This window comes from Vipera ursinii (genome assembly GCF_947247035.1).
Source record: "Vipera ursinii genome assembly, chromosome: 4".
In the NCBI taxonomy this organism is placed as follows: Eukaryota; Metazoa; Chordata; class Lepidosauria; order Squamata; family Viperidae; genus Vipera; species Vipera ursinii.
Window position 1 is genome coordinate 107368121 of NC_139514.1, and position 19650 is coordinate 107387770.

Here is a 19650-nt window from a genome sequence, read left to right on the forward strand (position 1 = left end):
CAATTGTAAAATAACATAGCAGATAAAATCAGTAACACAAGATAGCAAAGGACGGAGCTGGACACATGGGTTGAGGGGGGAGGGGGGATTAAGTGTCAATTAGCCAACCACCTTCAGTATGACGTGCCCCCATTGGTTCCCCAAGCCGTCTGGCAGAGCCAGGTCTTAAGGTTCCTATGAAAAGTCAGGAGCGTGGGAGCCAATCTCACCTCAGGATAGAATGTTCCAGAAGCTAGGAGCCGGTAACATGGCCGGCTTTGAGAGAGAGAAAAAAAGGCAACACATGACATTAGCCAGTCAAGTTAGCTTTCAAGAGTTGAAAATAGGCTTGGAATGCTCCGTGCAGTTACTTTTTACTGGAAACCCTGTAAGCATTTGTACTATTGGTTTTTATTTGCTTTAATAATGATGCTAAGTAATTATTGATCATTATTCTGCTAAAATAATCCAAAGCCAACACAATGGAAACTTTCCTTACTAGACCCACATAAAATTGTTGAGAAATGTGCTGCCTTCTTAAAAGTAGCTTTTAATATTAAAACCTGTCAGTTTTCTATCTCCAATCCGAGATGTCAGTAACTTCATAGCTACAGTATATATGTGTGGGATAAGGTAGAACCTTTTTTTCACCCTTCCAATGTGTGTTCATTTTATAGGCTTAATAACTGACTTGAAAGGCCACTTTGCAACACAAGTAGCTATGGGCAAAGCTCACACTTGTGTGCTAATGAAGAATGGAGAGGTGTGGACCTTTGGGGTGAATAACAAAGGCCAGTGTGGGCGAGACACTGGGTCCATGAGTCATGGGGGAAAAGGTCAGTGTTGCCTTTATTTCTCCTCTTTTTTATCTTATGGCTTTAATGGTTAAGAAGGATTGTTTCCTGAATTGTTTAATGATTTTGCTTTCTGATAGACCTGTAGTTAATGAATATATTTCCTTTTCTGTAGTGAGCTTGCACATATAAATGCAGTTGAGCATGTAATGCAGAGTCCTTCCTAGAAGTCCAGAGCCAAATTTCTGGCTTATTGTGAGAATAGAATAGAATGGAATGGAATGGAATGCCGAATACAATACAACGGAGTGCAGAATAGAATGTAGAATAGAATAAAACAGAACGCAGAATAGTATAGAATGAAGAATAGAATAGAATGCAAAATAAAATGTAGAATAGAATATTAACAGAATGCAGAATAGAATATAGAATGGAATGTAGAATAGAATAGAACAGAATGCAGAATAGGATAGAATGATAGAATAGAATAAGAATAAGAATTAATAGAAATTAGAATACCTTATATGGCAAACTTTGATTAGACACACAAGAAATTTGTCTCTAATGCATAAACTCCCAATCTAGCATGATGTGCAAATCACACTACATGAGCCTGCTAAATCCAAAATGAGTCATTTTATGACCTTGGTTTAGGTCATGTACAAATTAGATGAACCATGTTTGTCCCAGCTCAGGTTAAGATCCAGTCAACGTTTAATTTAGTGAATTGTTGAAATAAGCCATATTTCCCACATTTTTACTTGAAAGGAGATTATTTTGGCTGAACATGAACTCTCAGATCCCGAGTTTTTGTGGGGCTGCAGGGAGGAGATGATCGCCACATTTAGATCTTTTCCAATGAGCATAGATGATCTATTGCATATGTTGAAAAGGAATGTGCTGTTTTTGCACAACAGCCTTGATGGATGAAATCTAGTTGAATCTCTCTTCTCTTGAGGAGGTTTTGGTGTTGAGAACATGGCCACAGCCATGGATGAAGATTTAGAAGAGGAGCTGGATGAGAAAGAGGAGAAGTCCATGATGTGCCTGCCAGGAATGCACAAGTGGAAGTTGGAACAATGCATGGTGTGCACGGTGTGTGGGGACTGCACGGGCTATGGAGCCAGTTGTGTCAGCAGCGGGCGACCTGACAGGGTGCCAGGAGGGTAAGTAGAGAGACAGAGGTGATTGTGAGCACAGATGCACCATCTCTTTTTGGTCCTCCTCTTTTGGTCCCCATCAATCACTAGAACAAATATTTGGAAGAGATATCTGCCAAATAATTTCAGATGTTTTTGTGCCTATGAAGGTTCTCAATCATCTAGGCCAGGGGTGTCAAACTCGCAACATCACGTGATGTGTCGCGACATATCGTGACGTATAGCGACTTTTTTCCCATTGCCGGCAATGGGGTGGGCGCGGTTTCACTATGATGCATCCGGCCTGCGGGCCGGTAGTTTGACATCCCTGATCTAGGCCATCTAACGTTTAGGTACTTTTCCAAAAAGCACTTGGACTTATTTTTTTTCCCTTTGAAAAAAATGTTTCGTTCAGTTCTGAAGAAGCTTCTAATCCAAGAAACTTCTTCAGAACTGAAAAAGTTTCTTGGTTGAGAAGCAAGAAGTTTTCAGGGGGAAAAAAACAGTTGTCTTTTGGAAAAGCACATTTGGGAGATGTTTTTATAGCAACTGTACAAAAGTTAAACTTCCATTTTTTTGCGAGTGCATAATTTTCCGTATAAGCTACTTGCTCAGATCCTGTCTTTTCTTAGTCATAGCTTGGTGGCTTGTGGAAAAGTGCCTCACTCCAAAAAGAAAAAAAAAGTTTTTCTATATTTATTGTTGTATCAGAAAGAATAAAATACAGAATAATAAACAAAATGAAACAAAACAAAAGCATACATTCAACCCTGACAACAACCAAAAAAAAATAGTGTACAAAAAAGAAGAAAAAGTGGCCAATCAAATTTAACATTTAAATTTAGCAGAAATGGTGAAATTAACTGCTTTGATTACAAATAATGGACTAGAGATAGTGGACTATAAGAGACTAGACACCATTTGTAGACTTTCTATGGACTAAATATAATAGCATATAGTTAATAGAAGGATTTGAAGATTAATGTTTAGCTCAACCTGTTGACTGCTTTTTCTTCTTTGTGTGTGTGTGTGTTTGTGTGTGTGTTTGTGTAGAACGGGGGCACAATTTACTACTTTTTCTTTTCTTTACAGTACCCAACCAGGTTGGTTCCTACATGTTAAAGAAAAGCAAAATGTGTCTGTTTTTGGTAATAAGCCAGTCTTGTGATTGAAGAATATTTTATAAATAACCTTTGAAAATTCACATATGTTGTTAGAATTCATAATAATTTATTCTTGGTTATAAATGGCTCACTTAGTGATTGTATTCCTTTTCTACCACAGATGGAAGTTTACGTGGTGAAGTGTCATGCGTAGATATAGTTATTAGTCAAGATACTAGGGATTTTTCCCAGTTACACAGCATGCACCTAAAAGCTTTATGGACCCGACTTCAATTAAGCAGGGATAGATATTTTTACAATAGGATATAATTAATTCAGGCAACCATTAATGTTTTCAGTTGCAGAGTTATGACCTCTTCCCAGAACCAAAGTAAGAAATCCATATTTGGACTCAGGTTCAGTGGTTTTGGAGCCCGTTCAGGGGAAAAAACCAGAGCTAGTAGATTAATTGAACGTCCAGTGAAATGAAATAGAACTTCAAGGTGACTAACTCCAAAATTAAGCTGTCAAAGGAAAAGTGGCACCATTCTGCCGTATGCTTTGCCTGTGCGGGAGAAGGTTTAACTGACCTTGGGGTGCAGTGGATGACACAGGAGCATTACCAGAGAGGCTTGGGGTGCGACAGAACATCAGCCACTGCCTGAGTCCTGGCGGAATCATGCTACCTGCACGCTTTGCTTTGGCAGGCTTTCTGGTCTATTTTACATAATAAAGTCCATTTCAGATTTCCAAGTGGTTCTTGTTTCCTGAGTTTGCTAGCCTTGCAGGGCTTCGGTGTCTTTGAAGAAGCAATACTATGGGGTGTTGTGGTTTTTTTTGTGTGTGTTTTTTGTGGTGGTGGTTCTTTGGGGAGAGGCATGTGGCTCAGTGGCTTAAAAGACGCTGGAGAAGGTCTATGTTCCAGCGGTTCGAGTCCTATCACCCCTTGATGGAGTGAGCTCCTGTCACTTGCCCCAGCTTCTGCCAACCTAGCAGTTCGAAAGCATGTAAATGCGAGTGGATAACTAGGTACCACTTCGGTGGGAAGGTAAAAGCATTCTGTGTTTTGCCGCATGCTCTGCGTTGCAGCGTGTTTTATTTATTTATTTATTTATTTGTTTGTTTTTATATACCGCCCTTCTCCCGAGGGACTCGGGGCGGTGTACAGAGTAAGGTAGGAATACAATTAAACAGTAGTAAAAACAAATGAAACCCCAAGCGCTATCAGGCCAGGCCGGACTGCTGGAACAAGTAAGTTTTTAAGTCGCGCCAGAAGGTGCGGAGGTCGGGGGCCATCCGGATTTCGGTAGGCAAGCAGTTCCAGAGGGTTGGCGCACCCACTGAGAATGCCCTCCCCCTGGGGGCCACCAGCCGGCATTCTTTGACCGGTGGCACCCTGAGGAGGCCCTCTCTGTGGGAGCGCACAGGACGGAGGGGTGTTGACGTTGGCAGAAGGTGCTCCCGTAGGTAATCCGGACCCATGCCATGTAGGGCTTTGTATGTCATCATTAGCACCTTGAATTTCACTCGGAAGGCAACCGGAAGCCAGTGCAGTTCACGGAGGAGAGGTGTGATATGGGAGTAACGGGAGGCCCCCAAAAGTGTTCGTGCAGCTGCACTCTGCACCAGTTGAAGCTTCCGAGTGGCTCTCAAGGGCAGCCCCATGTAGAGAGCGTTACAGTAGTCAAGGCGAGAGGTCACAAGTGCATGGGTGACTGTACGTAAGGCATCCAGGTCCAGATAAGGTCGTAGTTGGCGCACCAGTCGAACCCGAGTAAAGGCCCCCCTGGTCACAGCCCCTATGTGCTCTTCCAAGGATAGCTGTGAGTCATGTGTGTTGTCATGCTGGTCATCCGACCACAGAAATGCTTTCAGACAGCGTTGGCTCAGTGGCCTAGAAATGGAGTTGAGCACTGTCCGCTACAATCGGCTACGACGAACCGAGTAAAACCCAGCAGGGATTCCTTTACCTTCACCTTTGTTTTTTTGGACTGGCGCTGCCAGATCACATAGTTGAGGAGAATTCTTCGAATGGATGCTTGATGGCGCCCGGACAGTGATGGGGTTCTCTCCGGTCCCCCGAGCCCTTTGAGTCTGGTGGTACCTGATGCAGGGCACCATCTCTGCCTGGCTCGTAATAGAAATGGGACCTTTTGCTCCTGCAGGATCTGTGGCTGTGGATCGGGAGAGTCCGGCTGTGCTGTGTGTGGCTGTTGCAAAGCCTGTGCCAGAGAACTGGACGGGCAGGAAGCCCGACAAAGAGGAATCCTCGATGCAGTCAAAGAGATGATCCCGCTGGATCTCTTGCTGGGTAAGCAAGCATAACCGGGAACTAGCTTTTACAAAATCATCCAGCGGTGAAAATCTTCCTAGGGAAATTTTCCTAAGGAAAATCTTTACTTCATCAGTCAAGGATTTTTGGGTCATCCTTCCCCACCCCACCCAGTAAAATATAAAAATACAGTGGTCCAAAATCGTCTCTCAAAAAAGATGGTTGGATTCTCCTGGGGGTTCTCGGTTTGGTAATCTTCCTTTTAGTAAGGCACCAGAGGAAGATGGGTGGTTAAGAAATATGGAATATAAATAAATAAACTCAACGGGAAGCTCCAATTCATCAATTCACTCTTTGGAGATCCCCTGAACCCCAGTAGGGGGCCATCCCAATCTGACTGCAAGATGGCTGGATGCAATCTCCCTCAGTGATTTAAAGGGAAAGAGAAAAGCGGACGGGTGGATCCCTTCTACAGCATTTTGTCCAAAATGTCCCAAATACATTTTTCTTCAAGTAATCATTGAACATTTCTATTGTAAAACAGCATGACACCTAACCGGGGAAAGAGAAAGCATCCCAACACCTTCAGATCTAAGCCGTAGCCCACCCCTTTATCTGAACAGGCCCTGCCTCCTATCTTTTAGTTAGGGTTGAGTATTTATCTTTTTCACTTTGTATAGGTTTTGTAATATTTTATCTTTTTAATATTGTAAACCACCCAAAATTACCTTGTGGTAACATGGGCTGTCTATAAATTAAATAAAAATAAAATAAAATAAAATAACAAAAACAAATAAAATAAAAAATGTATAATATAAAATAAAGTTATAAAATATAAAATAAAAACTATAGCTAAATAAAATAAATATAAAATAAAAAATATAAAATATAAAATTAAATTAAATAAAAAGTATAAAATTAAATAAAAGATATAAAGCTAAATAAATAAAATCTAAAAAAATAAATTAAAAATATATAAAATTAAATAAAAATATAGTTAAATAAAATTACATTAAAAATAAAAAATAAAATTTAAAAAAATAAAAATAAAGTTAAAAAAAATATAAAATTAAATAAACCAAGGAGCACCTGTGTGAGAAGGGGGTGTGTCGGCACCTGGGTCTGCTTCCCAAATATTTTCCTTCATGATCCAAATCCTGTCAGAAGGCCCTTATTTAAATGTCCCTGTGGTGATTTGGGCAATAGGTTCCAGTGGTCTTTACCCAAGAAAAACCACTTTTTCCTAATTTGGGGCAATTTACCATCTTTGGGGCACAAAGGTATAGTGTACATTGATTGCTTTCCGTTTTTGTGACACAGCTGTCCCTGTGCCCGGCGTTAACCTTGAAGAACATCTCCAGCTGAGGCAAGAAGAGAAGAGGCAGCGTGTGAATAGAAGGCACAGATTGGAGGAAGGGAGAGGTTAGACATTGGGGTTCCTTTCTTTCCACCCACCCCTCCACCCATCCCCTAGTTATTAAAATTTGTGTTATTAAATTTTATGTGTATCCTTTATGATAAAGAATAGAAAGGATAAGTTGATGAAATTTGTCCAAAAGATGATAACGGAATATAGATCCATTGTATTTTTCTTTCAATCATATTTAGGTTTTCATACACCCAGGAATCTTATAAAATAGTGATTTATTTATTTATTTAAAAAATCTTATTCTTTATTTTCATTATTTTTTCTTTTTTCTGAAACACTCTTTTTAAGAAAAATAGTAATAAATCAAGATGTGAATTGCAAAAATAACATAGTCTGAAAAATTAATGTCACTGATTCTCCACAATTATTTGTAGTGATTGGCAGTCCACTTTGGAGCTTATTCTTGTCGTTCTGATATTCAAAATAAATTTTTTATCTTAACAAATGACTTTACTGTTTTGTTAAAACAATACAGTAAAATGTTGTAATGTTTTAAATACTGTTAAAAACATTAAATACTGTTTATTTTTTAGAGAAACCAGGAGTTTCAATTATTTGTGGTTATTATTTGCATCAAGCATTGCATACTTATACCTAATCAATATGTAAATATTCTATTTTTAAAAAATATGGCTATATAACAGTATTACATTTTAAATTTCATTGAATGGATGATGGAAACATCCCTCGTTAACATATAAAAATTGTATCCAAATTCTGGGTTGTCATTGTAATCTGATAAATCTGAATTAATTATGTTTCATGTTTAACAATAGCTATATCTGAGTACTGAATTGCCTGTATGTTCTAGTTATAATATTATGATATCCTTGTTCTTACTATGTGATTTGATGCTGTTGATTGTGAAGCTAATTGAGAGACATAATGGAAGATCTTCATGTCTTAAATTTGTAGATGGAAGTGGAGATAGAAGTGACAAAGATGCCAGCAAAATCACCACCTACCCTCCAGGCACTGTCCACTTTGATTGTGATCTCCGAGCTATACAAGTTAGTTGTGGATTTCACCACTCAGGTACAGCCTTTTTATCAGATCTATCTAGGAACTTTATTTTTTTTTTTCCTGTACTTTTTCAGAGAAGGATTTGAAGCCTGGTGGGGATGGCACAAGTGTGCAAGTCTTTGTGTCTATACGTGTGTAAAAAGGGTGGCTTGTACATGTGCCTAGAGCAGGGGTAGGCAACCTTGGCTCTTTTATGACTCGTGGACTTCAACTCCCAGAATTCCTGAAGCAGCATGGCTCAGCTTGGAAACCTCTCCCCTTCCCCTCAGTATGGCTGGCTCAAGAATTCTGGGAGTTGAAGTCCACGAGTCATAAAAGAGCTAAGGTTGCCTACCCCTGGCCTAGAGTCATGGGTAACGGAAAAGTCCAAATGGCCAAGACTTAGGTAGCAGCTCTTCTAGAAGACAATTTTATCCACTTGAGTATATTTATATATTAGGGGCTCAGACTGCTCTTTGCAGTGATGAATTCATGATGTGAAGCTTGATAATCAGGATATTAATCAATTTCCCATTTTATTCCCTAGTTGTTCTAATGGAGAACGGGGATGTTTACACATTTGGATATGGCCAGCACGGGCAGCTTGGGCATGGAGATGTGAATTCTAGGTATGCGAGTCTTGCACTAAAAAAATGAAAATTTTAATGAGGAGATGATTACATTGGTTTATTTTATTTGCAGAATAAGACCTTTCAGATTTTGGTGCTGTCTCATTGTTCTGTTTCTGGACTGTCATTAAAACTCCCTTTTTATGACCCTGTAATCCCTCAGTTCGGGATGGAATCAGACTGACTAGATGGAACTGAGCATTTACTAGCTGGTTGCCCTTCCTGACACCTACTGGGAGTTTGCAGCAGATATTTTCTCTTTGTGCCCCGATAGAGAAACATCTGCCATTGCCTGAGTTTGAATTCTCAACCTCCCAAGAGGGAGGTGAGCATTTTCGCCTCTAGGTTACTGCACTATTCTTGTTTCTGGGCTGTCAATACTACCTATTAATTTTTTAGGATAGCACAGCTAGAGTCTGACGGTCGGCTCATGATCTTTACATCATCCTCATCTTCTTCCCTCCTATTATTACCACAGATATTTTAACCCTTATACAGGTCGGCAATTTACAACCCCAATTGAGACTGGATTTCAATTGCTAAGTGACGTCATTAAGCTGGTCATTACGTGACCATTTCCTTTTGGGGAATGACTGGTATTCCTAGTCATTCCCAATCCCAGCTCTTCAAGGTCTGGTCCCATTTACCTTTTTGGAGGTCAGCTCAGGTCCACCACGAGTTGCCAACTGCTGATTTGACCAGGTCAAGGAAAGCATTTAAACTGCTCAAACAGTAAATATGGTCCATTCACTATTTGAACAACCTAAATGCTTTCCTTGACTTGCTCGCCATTCCCCAAATTCACGAGGTCATTCGTTATTCTAATTGTGCCATTTCAGGTTCAATTAGTTTCCTGTTGTGCATTGGTACCCAAGAATGGATGAATTTACAGTTGCTTTTGTTTTTTTAATTAGGGGATGTCCCACCCTAGTGCAAGCATTACCAGGACCCAGCACTCAGGTCAGCGCCGGCAGCAACCACACAGCTGTCCTGTTGATGGATGGACAAGTCTTTACCTTTGGAAGTTTCTCTGTAAGCACTTTTCCTTAAAATGACTTTCCTTGTCCAAACCTGTTGCTTAATGCAGAATGTTCTCCATCTTTAGAGAGACTTCTTGTCTGGGGTGGGACAGTGTTAAATTTAAGTATGTTTTCAAGTCTTTAAAACTGGAGGGATTCAAGACATAATTTTTCAATTAGAAATGAGTCCCCGGCCCATTATAGTCTTTTTTTTTTACCTTGGGACTAACCCTTAACAGTCCCCAACCAATTCATATACCGTATTTTCCGGCGTATAAGACAACTTTTTAACCCATGAAAATCTTCTCAAAAGTTGAGGGGTCGTCTTATACGCCCAGTCATCTTATACGCCGGAAAAAAAACCATAAATCAATCGAGTGTCCCCGTTCTTCCAAAGCAACTTCAAGTCTCCTTAGTCCAGTCCCCCCTCCAACGTGACTCTCCCTTCCCACCTCCAAGAGCCTCTAAGCCCCTTCCCCTCCCCCTTGCAAACGCCAGACCCCGGGAGTGGCAGGAAGCCCCTCCCCCTCACCCAAGCGGCATCTGAGCATAAGCAGAGCGCGCCCTGCTACCTGCTATCTCTCCCGGCAGTCTGGACAGCGGTACTTGGCAGCCTGGCGCCCCTCTCGCCCACAGACCACGCAGCGGCCCTCGCCAGCCGGCCTCGGTATGGCCGCCCCAAGCCCAGCTCTTCAGCGCGTCTTCCGGGCCCGCCTGGCTGACCGCCTCCTGGGCGGGGCTTGGCTCCAGACACGCGGCTGCTCCGTCTGCAAATCCGCTCTCAAAGCCAGATTGCGCTCAGCTGTGCAGGCTGCCGAAAGGCGGGGACTCGGAGTTCCCGCGGTGGTTGCGGCTTCTGGCGTGCCGTTTGCAGTGTCTGGCCTGGAAGAGTGCATCTTGTGAACGCAGCTCTTGCGTTTATTCCAAAGGGTGGGTGGGAAGGAAAAGCCCCTTTGGGCTTCAAAAGGGAGGCTTTGCACCATCTGCATCAGACGGGGCTGAATCAGGCTTGTGTCGGACACTTGGCAACTGGCATGTAAGTATTTTCCGGTGTATAAGATGAAAAATCTTGAAAATCTTCCCAAAAGTTGGGGGTCGTCTTATACGCCGAGTCGTCTTATACGCCGGAAAATACAGTAAACATGAATTACAGTTGAATATTAATAATTAATACTGATAGGCTCTCGGATTATTTGTCATAGGAGGTTGATAGAAGAAACTAAACCACAAATGGTTTGTTTGTTTGTTTGTGTGTTTTTTAATGAAACCTTTGTATGGGCCACAGCTGACAAAGCTGAGAATGTGTCTTTACCATCTGAGCTTCCCTCAAATGCTTAATTTTCCACTCCTTTTCCCCTTCCTAATTTACCCATTCAGAAAGGGCAGCTTGGCCGACCTATTCTGGATATTCCCTACTGGAACGCAAAGCCAGCAGCCGTGCCTAACGTGGGCTCTAAGTATGGGCGCAAGGCCACCTGGGTTGGAGCCAGCGGGGACCAGACTTTTCTTCGGATTGACGAAGCTCTGATCAATTCTCACGTGCTGGCAACATCGGAGATTTTTGCCAGCCGGCATATCATAGGCAAGAGGCTTGTTAGCTGCTACAGCTCAAGAAACCATTCATTCCTGGTGGTGGTGGTGGTGGTGGTCTCGGCTGATTTATGGACTCCCTCAAAGCCAAGAGGAGGGATATCTTCTCCCAAAATCATCATTTGTCCATGGGGGAGCCTCGGAGTGGGGGGTGGGAAGTGATACATGGGAAGGGGGGACCAGGGTTGCCTTGCAAAGCTGCACCAGCAGTGAAAAGCAAGCTTGTGGGTGGGATGTGCAGATAGGCCTGGCAGAGGCGCCAGTGAAAGGAACAAATCTTTGTGGCTCCTTGTGCTGTTTCTGGGGGGAAAAAAAGATGGTTCCAGCAGGAGGAGAGTCTCCCATCACAGAAGTTTAACGTGTGTGTGTAGAGGGGAAGAAGAGAGGGGACAAAAGAGCCCCCCACTCATTTATATTAGGGAGGCCTAACTTTTGACAGGCAATCATTTTAATCAGGGCAACCAGTTGATTTAGTGATTGGAGGCTAGACCGTGAATTTCACTCTTGCCTGAAGCGCACAGCCAGTTGGGTAACCTTGGCCAGGCCTGGCTCAGCCTGGGAAAAAGAAAGAGGAGGCCAGAGCTGAGAAATGCAGCCAAGAAAATGGCAGGGTCTGCTCCAGGCAGTTAACTCAAAAGATTAATACTTATTTGGGGAACAAAACAAAGTATTATTTGGAGAACATTGGAATATAGAGGAGAATATAGGAATCTAACCGTTTTTCTTTCCAATTACTTTTGGGATGAGGAAAGCTTCTTAAATTCAGCTCAGGTGAATGCAGTGAATACGATTCTTAATATTTAAGACATTGAATAATGGCCCAGTGTTTGACTTTGGCTTACGTGTTTCTTAGGCTTGATACCAGCTTCTATATCGGAGCCCCCTCCGTTTAAGTGTCTTTTGATAAACAAAGTCGATGGAAGTTGTAAAACATTTAACGATTCGGAACAGGAGGACCTACAGGGGTTTGGCGTGTGTCTAGATCCTGTTTACGATGTCATTTGGCGGTAAGTGTTGCTAGGTGTAGAAATAAAGTACTACAGACTAGGAGGAAAACTTTTCAAAAGCCAGTTTAGGGAATATGGAAAGGAACCAATGCGTCCTGCTTTGGAATGATGAAGCTTGCTTTTTTTTCTTTTTCTTTTTTTTAAGAAAAGAGAATACAGATGAGCTCAAAGGGCAATAAGAAAGGGTGCATAATAAAGGAGAAAAATGTGGAGAGGCACGGAGAATTAAACAAGGTGGAAAAACAAGTGGTGGTGGTGATCTTCACTAAGAGGGATAACAAGCCAGAACTGTAATTTTGGGTAGAGAGTCTGCTCTGTGTGTTAATGTGAAAAGTTAAAAGAAGGTTGTGTAGGCCAGGAGAGGTGACATTTGTAATAAAATCATGGGAGAATTTAGAATTTTAGCTATTTTGTTAGTCTTGTTCTATTCATTCTCCAGATATTCCCTAGGCTTAGCTATTCAATAGAATTTGTGTCGTTAGAGAGACAGAATGTCTGTCTTTGTTCTTCATCCTCCTTTAACCATCTCCCATAATTTTCTAGAATAAGACCCATCTGGCTGTCCATTGCAGTCATTACAAGACGAGCATGAAGTTGCAACCTCTTAATCTGAAATCCATTTGCTTGAGTTCATTAGGCCACAGTAATAATAAGAGAGGGGACGCGGTGGCTCAGTGGGTTAGGAAGCTGAGCTTGTCGATCAGAAGGTCGGCAGTTTGGCGGGTCGAATCCCGAGTGCCGCGTAACAGAGTGAGCGCCTGTTACTCGTCCCAGCTTCTGCCAACCTAGCAGTTCGAAAGCACGTGAAAATGCAAGTAGAAAAATAGGGACCACTACGGTGGGAAGGTAACAGCGTTCCGTGCGCCTTTGGCGTCCAGTCATGCCGGCCACATGACCACGGAGACGTCCTCAGACAAGCGCTGGCTCTTCGGCTTTGAAACGGAGATGAGCACCGGCCCCTAGAGTTGGAAACGACTAGCACGCATGTGCGGGGGAACCTTTACCTTTACCTTAATAATAAGAGCTTGAAAGGTATTGAATCTTATTATTTTGAACAGGTTTCGACCAAATACAAGAGAATTGTGGAGTTACAACTCAGTTGTGGCTGATTCCAGGCTCCCCTCCACTCCAGACACACAGTCCCGTTGCAGCATTCTCAGTCCAGAACTGGCTCTTCCAACAGGATCCAAAGCGCTTACCACAAGATCCCATGCAGCTTTGCACATGCTCGGTATGAATGATCCACCTCAAGTCATTAGGAAAATAGCAAATGCTATTGCAAGAAGAGCTTCATTAGCTGTAAGAACAATACAGATAGTCCTTGTTCAGCAACCACAATTGGAACCATCAACTCTATTGTTAAAACGATGTGGTTGCTAAGTGAAAAATCACATGGTTGGTCCCATGCATCTGAATTTATTTCAGCTGTCCTGTCCCCCCACCCCCCTGCCCTTTGGCATGCTATTTCCTGTGCTGGAATAATTAGCAAGAAGAAAATTGATGGGTTGTATTTGTATTTATGTTCATTGTAGAGGAAAGGATTATAAGAGAGTAAGCAGGGACGCAGTGGGAAAACATATCAAAACAATGTGCCGGCACCTGTTTGCGTAGCTTGCTACCACATTCCTTTTGATATGTATTCCTGATCAGTCTCTTGTAATCCCTTCCTTTCCAATCTCTCTTCTTTGCAAGGGACACAGGACAGATTGTCAAAAGAGATAGCTTGTTTATAGAATCTCCCCACTCTGCAAGTCAGGGAAAAATGAAAAAAGGAAAAAAAAAGTCAGGCGCAGGATAGCATATACTGACTGACCGGGATGGCGAACACATGACGGAGAGAGAGAGATGCCTTCAACTTTAGCTGCAAAGTTATTTTTTCAGCACTGTCATAATAGTTATTTTCATGAGGCTGTCAGTAGGCGAGATTGACCTATATTAGATTTTTTTTCCTAAGGCTTTTATAGTTGAAGGGCTTGGAACATTGAAGGGCTGTGCTGTCAGATGCTAAACAGTGTTTCCTTTTGATAAATTTGATAAATTTAAGTCAGCATGCAAAATGCTAACCTGGAGAAATTCTAATCCTACAGTTGTAGCTGCACAGCTATGGAGTACAAATCATTTGCAATCTGCTTTATATTCCTTTGGGGTCTTTTTTTAGATAGAAAGCCAGATTTGCTGCCTTATCTTGCTCTCCAAGCCATAATGAACTCCAAACTACAACCCACAGTGATTATCCTTTGTAATCTATTAGTACTAGTCCATTCGGATGGGTATGACCCAACTCTTCATCCTTTCCCTTTATTTTTAAAGGTTGCCTGGACACATTGGCAGCCATGCAGGACTTAAAAATGGGTGTGATGAACACAGAAGAGGAGAGTCACGCGGTGCTGAAAGTCTACTCCAAGGAAGACTACAGCATTGTCAACAGATTTGAAAGTAAACCCTTTGTTTCTTAGCTGCTGATCCTCCCCCCTCCCCCCTTGCCAGGAACCCCTGTGGACAATTGTGCGATCACCTGCTTTCTTTTTTCCTTAGGTCATGGCGGAGGGTGGGGTTACTCAGCCCACTCGGTTGAAGCCATTCGCTTTTGTGCAGATACTGACCTCTTGCTTGGTGGCCTGGGCCTTTTTGGTGGCAGAGGAGAGTACACAGCTAAAATAAAGGTAGGGGGATGAGCTGTGTTCAAATCTGAATTTGAATGGCTTTGATCAGGCAGCACTTGAAATGTCAAGGGGGAATGGAGCTTGCTTTTCTGGAAACAAATTTGAAAATAATTGTGAAAATAATAAGAGATACGCAGTTCACATTTGATTTTTGTCTCTCTCTCTTCCCTGAAGCCTATTTCTTATTACAAGTTGTCATAAAGGTGGCCTTTATTACTCTTATAAAACAGTTGTCGTGTAGTGGCACGTATCTAAAATTGGGGGTGTTAAAATAACTGAACCCATATATACCTCCAAATTTTTTATTGGTATTAAAAATTGTCGATTAGTTTCTAAAACCCATCACACTGAGTTTTGGCTAAGGCTAGCCTATGAGGCTTCATCAAAAACTGTAAGCCCCGTAGGAATTGTGGTGATGTATATAAACCGAATAGCCTGCCATTTATTTCATCCAGCGCTTTCAAAACTTTGGATTGTGTATTGCTTGAAAAACAGTCAGGCTATACCCTCCCCATTCTGTTATGTGCTAAAATGAATGATTTGTTGAGAACAGTTGCACAAGAACATTTATCCTGGACCCCAATTAAAACTCTAGCAACATAGAGTTGGAAGTGTTGACTTTAGAAAATGCCAAACAGGGCCTTTGATTTGAAGTTTCAGAATGGCTATGTTTTGTTCTAAAATTGGAACATATTCTCGGAGACATGGTATTGATCTTGATGTGTGGCAAACATTATGGGATAGAAATAAAAAGATAATGCTGGTCACAGCTTACAGAGAAAATCTATACAAGATGTTTTACGGTGGCATCTCCCCCCAACATGGTTAGCTAAAATGTATAAAACAATATCCCCTAACTGATGGAAATGTTCCCAAGAATTAGGCACCTATTTTCATACATGGTGGACCTGTAAAAAGACACAAGGGTTTTGGCAAATGATACAGACACGGCTAGAGGAAATATTAGGACGAAGAATAGAATATAAGCCAGAATTTTTCCTGCTAGGTATAACAAAAAAGAAATATAGTAAAGAAGAGATATACTTAATGATACATATTATTACAGCAGTGAGAATGACGTTCGCCCAGAAATGGAAGGATAGCGAAGTACCTGATGAGAGTGAGGTGATAAACAAAATATGGGCATGCGCAGAAATGGATAATTTAACTTTGGAACTAAAAAATAAAGGAACAGTCAGAATATTATAAAATTTGAAATAGATTTTACCTATGGTGGGAGCAGAAAGGAAGGTCTTAATAGAGGTATACAAGATTACGAACTTAAGCAAGATTAGAATATGGTGGATGACAAGACTGAAGAAAATTATTGGCATAAATGAATAAATATATTTAATGTGCACAATTGTGTATAAATGATACGCATATAAAATGTATATAACACAGAAAAAATGATGTGAGACAAGAAGGTATGTTAGACCGATAACACCATGTCTAAAGTTTCTTAAATATTTTAAATAATAAAATTTGCAAATATACATACACACACACACACACACACACACACATATATATATGTATGTATGTATATATATATATATATATATATATATATATATATATATATATATATATATGTTCTCTGAGGTTTTCGCGGGTGCCTGTATGTGGATCCTTGGTTTTTCGGGTTTCTCCCCGCGTAGAACTAAAGGTGTAGGCGCAACGTTTCGACGAAATCCCATCCGTCATCATCAGGCTTGTGGTTTCTGCTTCCTTCTTCCATTCTGTGTGACCTCACATTCCTACGCAACTGCCGAGATCAAAATTTAATCCCCACATCCTTCCTATTGAAATTCCACTCCAACTCTGCAGCCATCAAACGCATCCTGATGAGAACTGAACTGGCCCTAATCAGAAACGAACTCCACACAAAAAGATTCCTCCTGGACCGAATCAACAGAGACCTCCTCACACTTCACCTCAAACTCAGCAACAAGATCCACCCCACACTTTGGGACAAATTCAAACAAATTGCTGTCTGGAGAGCTGAAACAGAGACTGCCTACAAAACAGACACACACACCAATAAACTCCAAAGACTAAAGGAACGCCAGAAACAAACCCCTCCTCTCCCACAGCAACACATGAAACAAACTGTGCACAACATCTCAGATAGGATTCTCACCAAAGCCGAAACCAACGTCCTGTCTAAAGGATTTAATTTTGCAGTCGCTCCCAAACACATTCCCACGGAAACCATTATATGCGGAGTCGAATCCAGCCTGACCAAAATCAACCCTGATGACGCCAACAAAATCAGACTCGAAGTTACCAACATCCTCTGCACCAGCAAACCACCCAAAAGCAACTTACCCAAAGAGGAACAGACAGCACTACTTAACCTAAAAAAAGACACCAGCATAATCATTCTGCCAGCAGACAAAGGCAACGCCACGGTGGTAATGAACTCATCTGACTACCATACCAAATTATCCAACCTACTCCGAGACTCCACATACAAACTCATCAAGACAGACCCCACCACCTACCTGGAAAAAACCACAAAATCCAAAATAAAAGCCACCCCCATCAGTGAAGAGATCCAGAAAACAATCATTCCCAGAGAAAAATCATCCAGATGTCCCAAGCTCTATGGTCTGCCCAAGATACACAAAGAAGGAACCCCTCTCAGACCCATAGTCAGCTCCATAGGCTCACCTCTACAAAATCTAGCCAAATTTCTTGCCAAACAACTACAGCCTTACGCAAATTCCATCACCTCACACGTACAAGATTCATTCCAATTCATAGAGATCATAAGTAAACTAAAGTTACAGCCCTGTGACCTACTTGTTAGCTTCGATGTCGTATCCCTCTTCACCCAAGTGCCAATCAAAGAAGCCTTGACAGCTATCCTAAATAAATACAACCCCCCAAAACACATCCTAGATCTGACCAACCACTGCCTATCTAACACATACTTCATCTACAATGGACAAAGATACAAACAAATGGAAGGAGCACCCATGGGATCACCCCTTTCACCTGTCATCGCAAACCTCTACATGGAACACTTTGAAACCCTCGCTCTAGAAAAATCCAACCACAAACCCAAACTCTGGCTCAGATACGTAGATGACACCTTCGTAATCTGGCCACATGGCAAAGAAAAACTGGATGACTTCCTCACACACCTCAATAGCCTACACCCCAAAATACAATTCACCATGGAAACAGAAGCTAACAACCAACTTCCCTTCCTTGATGTTTTAGTCTACAAGAAATCCGACGGCTCCCTAGGACACACTATCTACCATAAAAAAACGCACACAAACCGCTATCTGAATGCACTCTCACACCACCACCCAGCACAGATCAACTCCGTAGCCAAGACACTCATCTCCAGAACAAAACAACTAGCTGACAAACAACACCTAAAAACCGAACTACACAACCTCACTAATGTACTAACAGCCAATGGATTCCAAAGAAACATGATTACCAACTTAATCCGAAGAGAGACACCCACAAAAACCCAAGACAGAGAACAAGAAAAAGGCAAAGCCCTCCTCCCATACTTAAAAGGGACCACAGACAGAATCAGCAAAGTCCTCCAAAAACACAACATCAAAACAGCATTCTACACAGACAGAAAAGTATCCACCATCCTAAGAAACCCCAAGGACATAATTGGGTTAGAAAACCAAGGAGTATATGAAATCCCATGCACCACCTGCCCCACCACATACATCGGACAGACCAACAGAAGAATAAGTGCACGCATTGAAGAGCACAAAAACTCACTCAGAAAGGGAGAACAAACTTCATCCCTGGTCCAACACTTTGAAGCCACGGGACATGAAATTGATTTTAAAAAAACCAAAACTATCGCCAAAATTGAACATTTTAACAACAGAATAATCAGAGAAGCCATTGAGATAGAAAAACGCCCCCACAGCATGAACAAACGAGATGATACCTCTCGCCTACCAGCTATTTGGAAACCTGCCTTGATTGACAGACGAGTCCCAACCACCAAGAATGATACCAGACCCAAACTCATGATAACATCACATGACATCACCACCACACAACTATTCAAAAAGCAAATCCGAACCCACAATGATAAAGAGGCACAACCACAAAACAGAAACCTAACTACAGCTGCAACATCAGCCACTTTAAACCCCTCCAAACCACATAATAAGCAAACTGACACCCACTATAAAAACATGGCACCACCACAAACACGAAGGCAAACAAAAACAGCACAACTCACCAGCTCAGGTCTAAGGCTGGCAGCTGAGACCAGCCCATCCACTCAAAACACACCACCACCCAATCAGAACACCCCCACCATTCAAAACACACTCCCACCCAATCAGAACACACATAATCCCCACCCAATCAGCACACTTCCACTCACAGAACACACCCCCTCTGGCAGTTTAAAAAAGAAAAACAAACAGCCACATACTTCTCCCAGAAGAAGGAAGCAGAAACCACAAGCCTGATGATGACGGATGGGATTTCGTCGAAACGTTGCGCCTACACCTTTAGTTCTACGCGGGGAGAAACCCGAAAAACCAAGGATCCACATACAGGCACCCGCGAAAACCTCAGAGAACAAATATCTTACCTCTACGGGGAGGAAATCTACCAGCTAACCAAGACCTACGAAAAACTCGAAGTACGAAGAGCTTCCATTCTGTGTGACCTCACATTCCTACGCAACTGCCGAGATCAAAATTTAATCCCCACATCCTTCCTATTGAAATTCCACTCCAACTCTGCAGCCATCAAACGCATCCTGATGAGAACTGAACTGGCCCTAATCAGAAACGAACTCCACACAAAAAGATTCCTCCTGGACCGAATCAACAGAGACCTCCTCACACTTCACCTCAAACTCAGCAACAAGATCCACCCCACACTTTGGGACAAATTCAAACAAATTGCTGTCTGGAGAGCTGAAACAGAGACTGCCTACAAAACAGACACACACACCAATAAACTCCAAAGACTAAAGGAACGCCAGAAACAAACCCCTCCTCTCCCACAGCAAC

At 42.0% G+C, this 19650-nt stretch overlaps 1 protein-coding gene across 1 annotated transcript in view; it reads left to right on the forward strand.

Annotated features, from left to right (window-relative positions):
• MYCBP2 (MYC binding protein 2) overlaps nt 1–19650 on the forward strand; it is a 150102-nt gene that overhangs the window by 33608 nt on the left and 96844 nt on the right. Inside the window, 13 exon segments of the mRNA XM_083362364.1 lie at nt 657–815; nt 1735–1939; nt 5181–5326; nt 6608–6710; nt 6712–6773; nt 7632–7751; nt 8266–8347; nt 9262–9379; nt 10744–10948; nt 11810–11963; nt 13022–13194; nt 14274–14399; nt 14499–14626. Coding sequence (XP_083218490.1) covers nt 657–815; nt 1735–1939; nt 5181–5326; nt 6608–6710; nt 6712–6773; nt 7632–7751; nt 8266–8347; nt 9262–9379; nt 10744–10948; nt 11810–11963; nt 13022–13194; nt 14274–14399; nt 14499–14626 — 1781 coding nt within the window.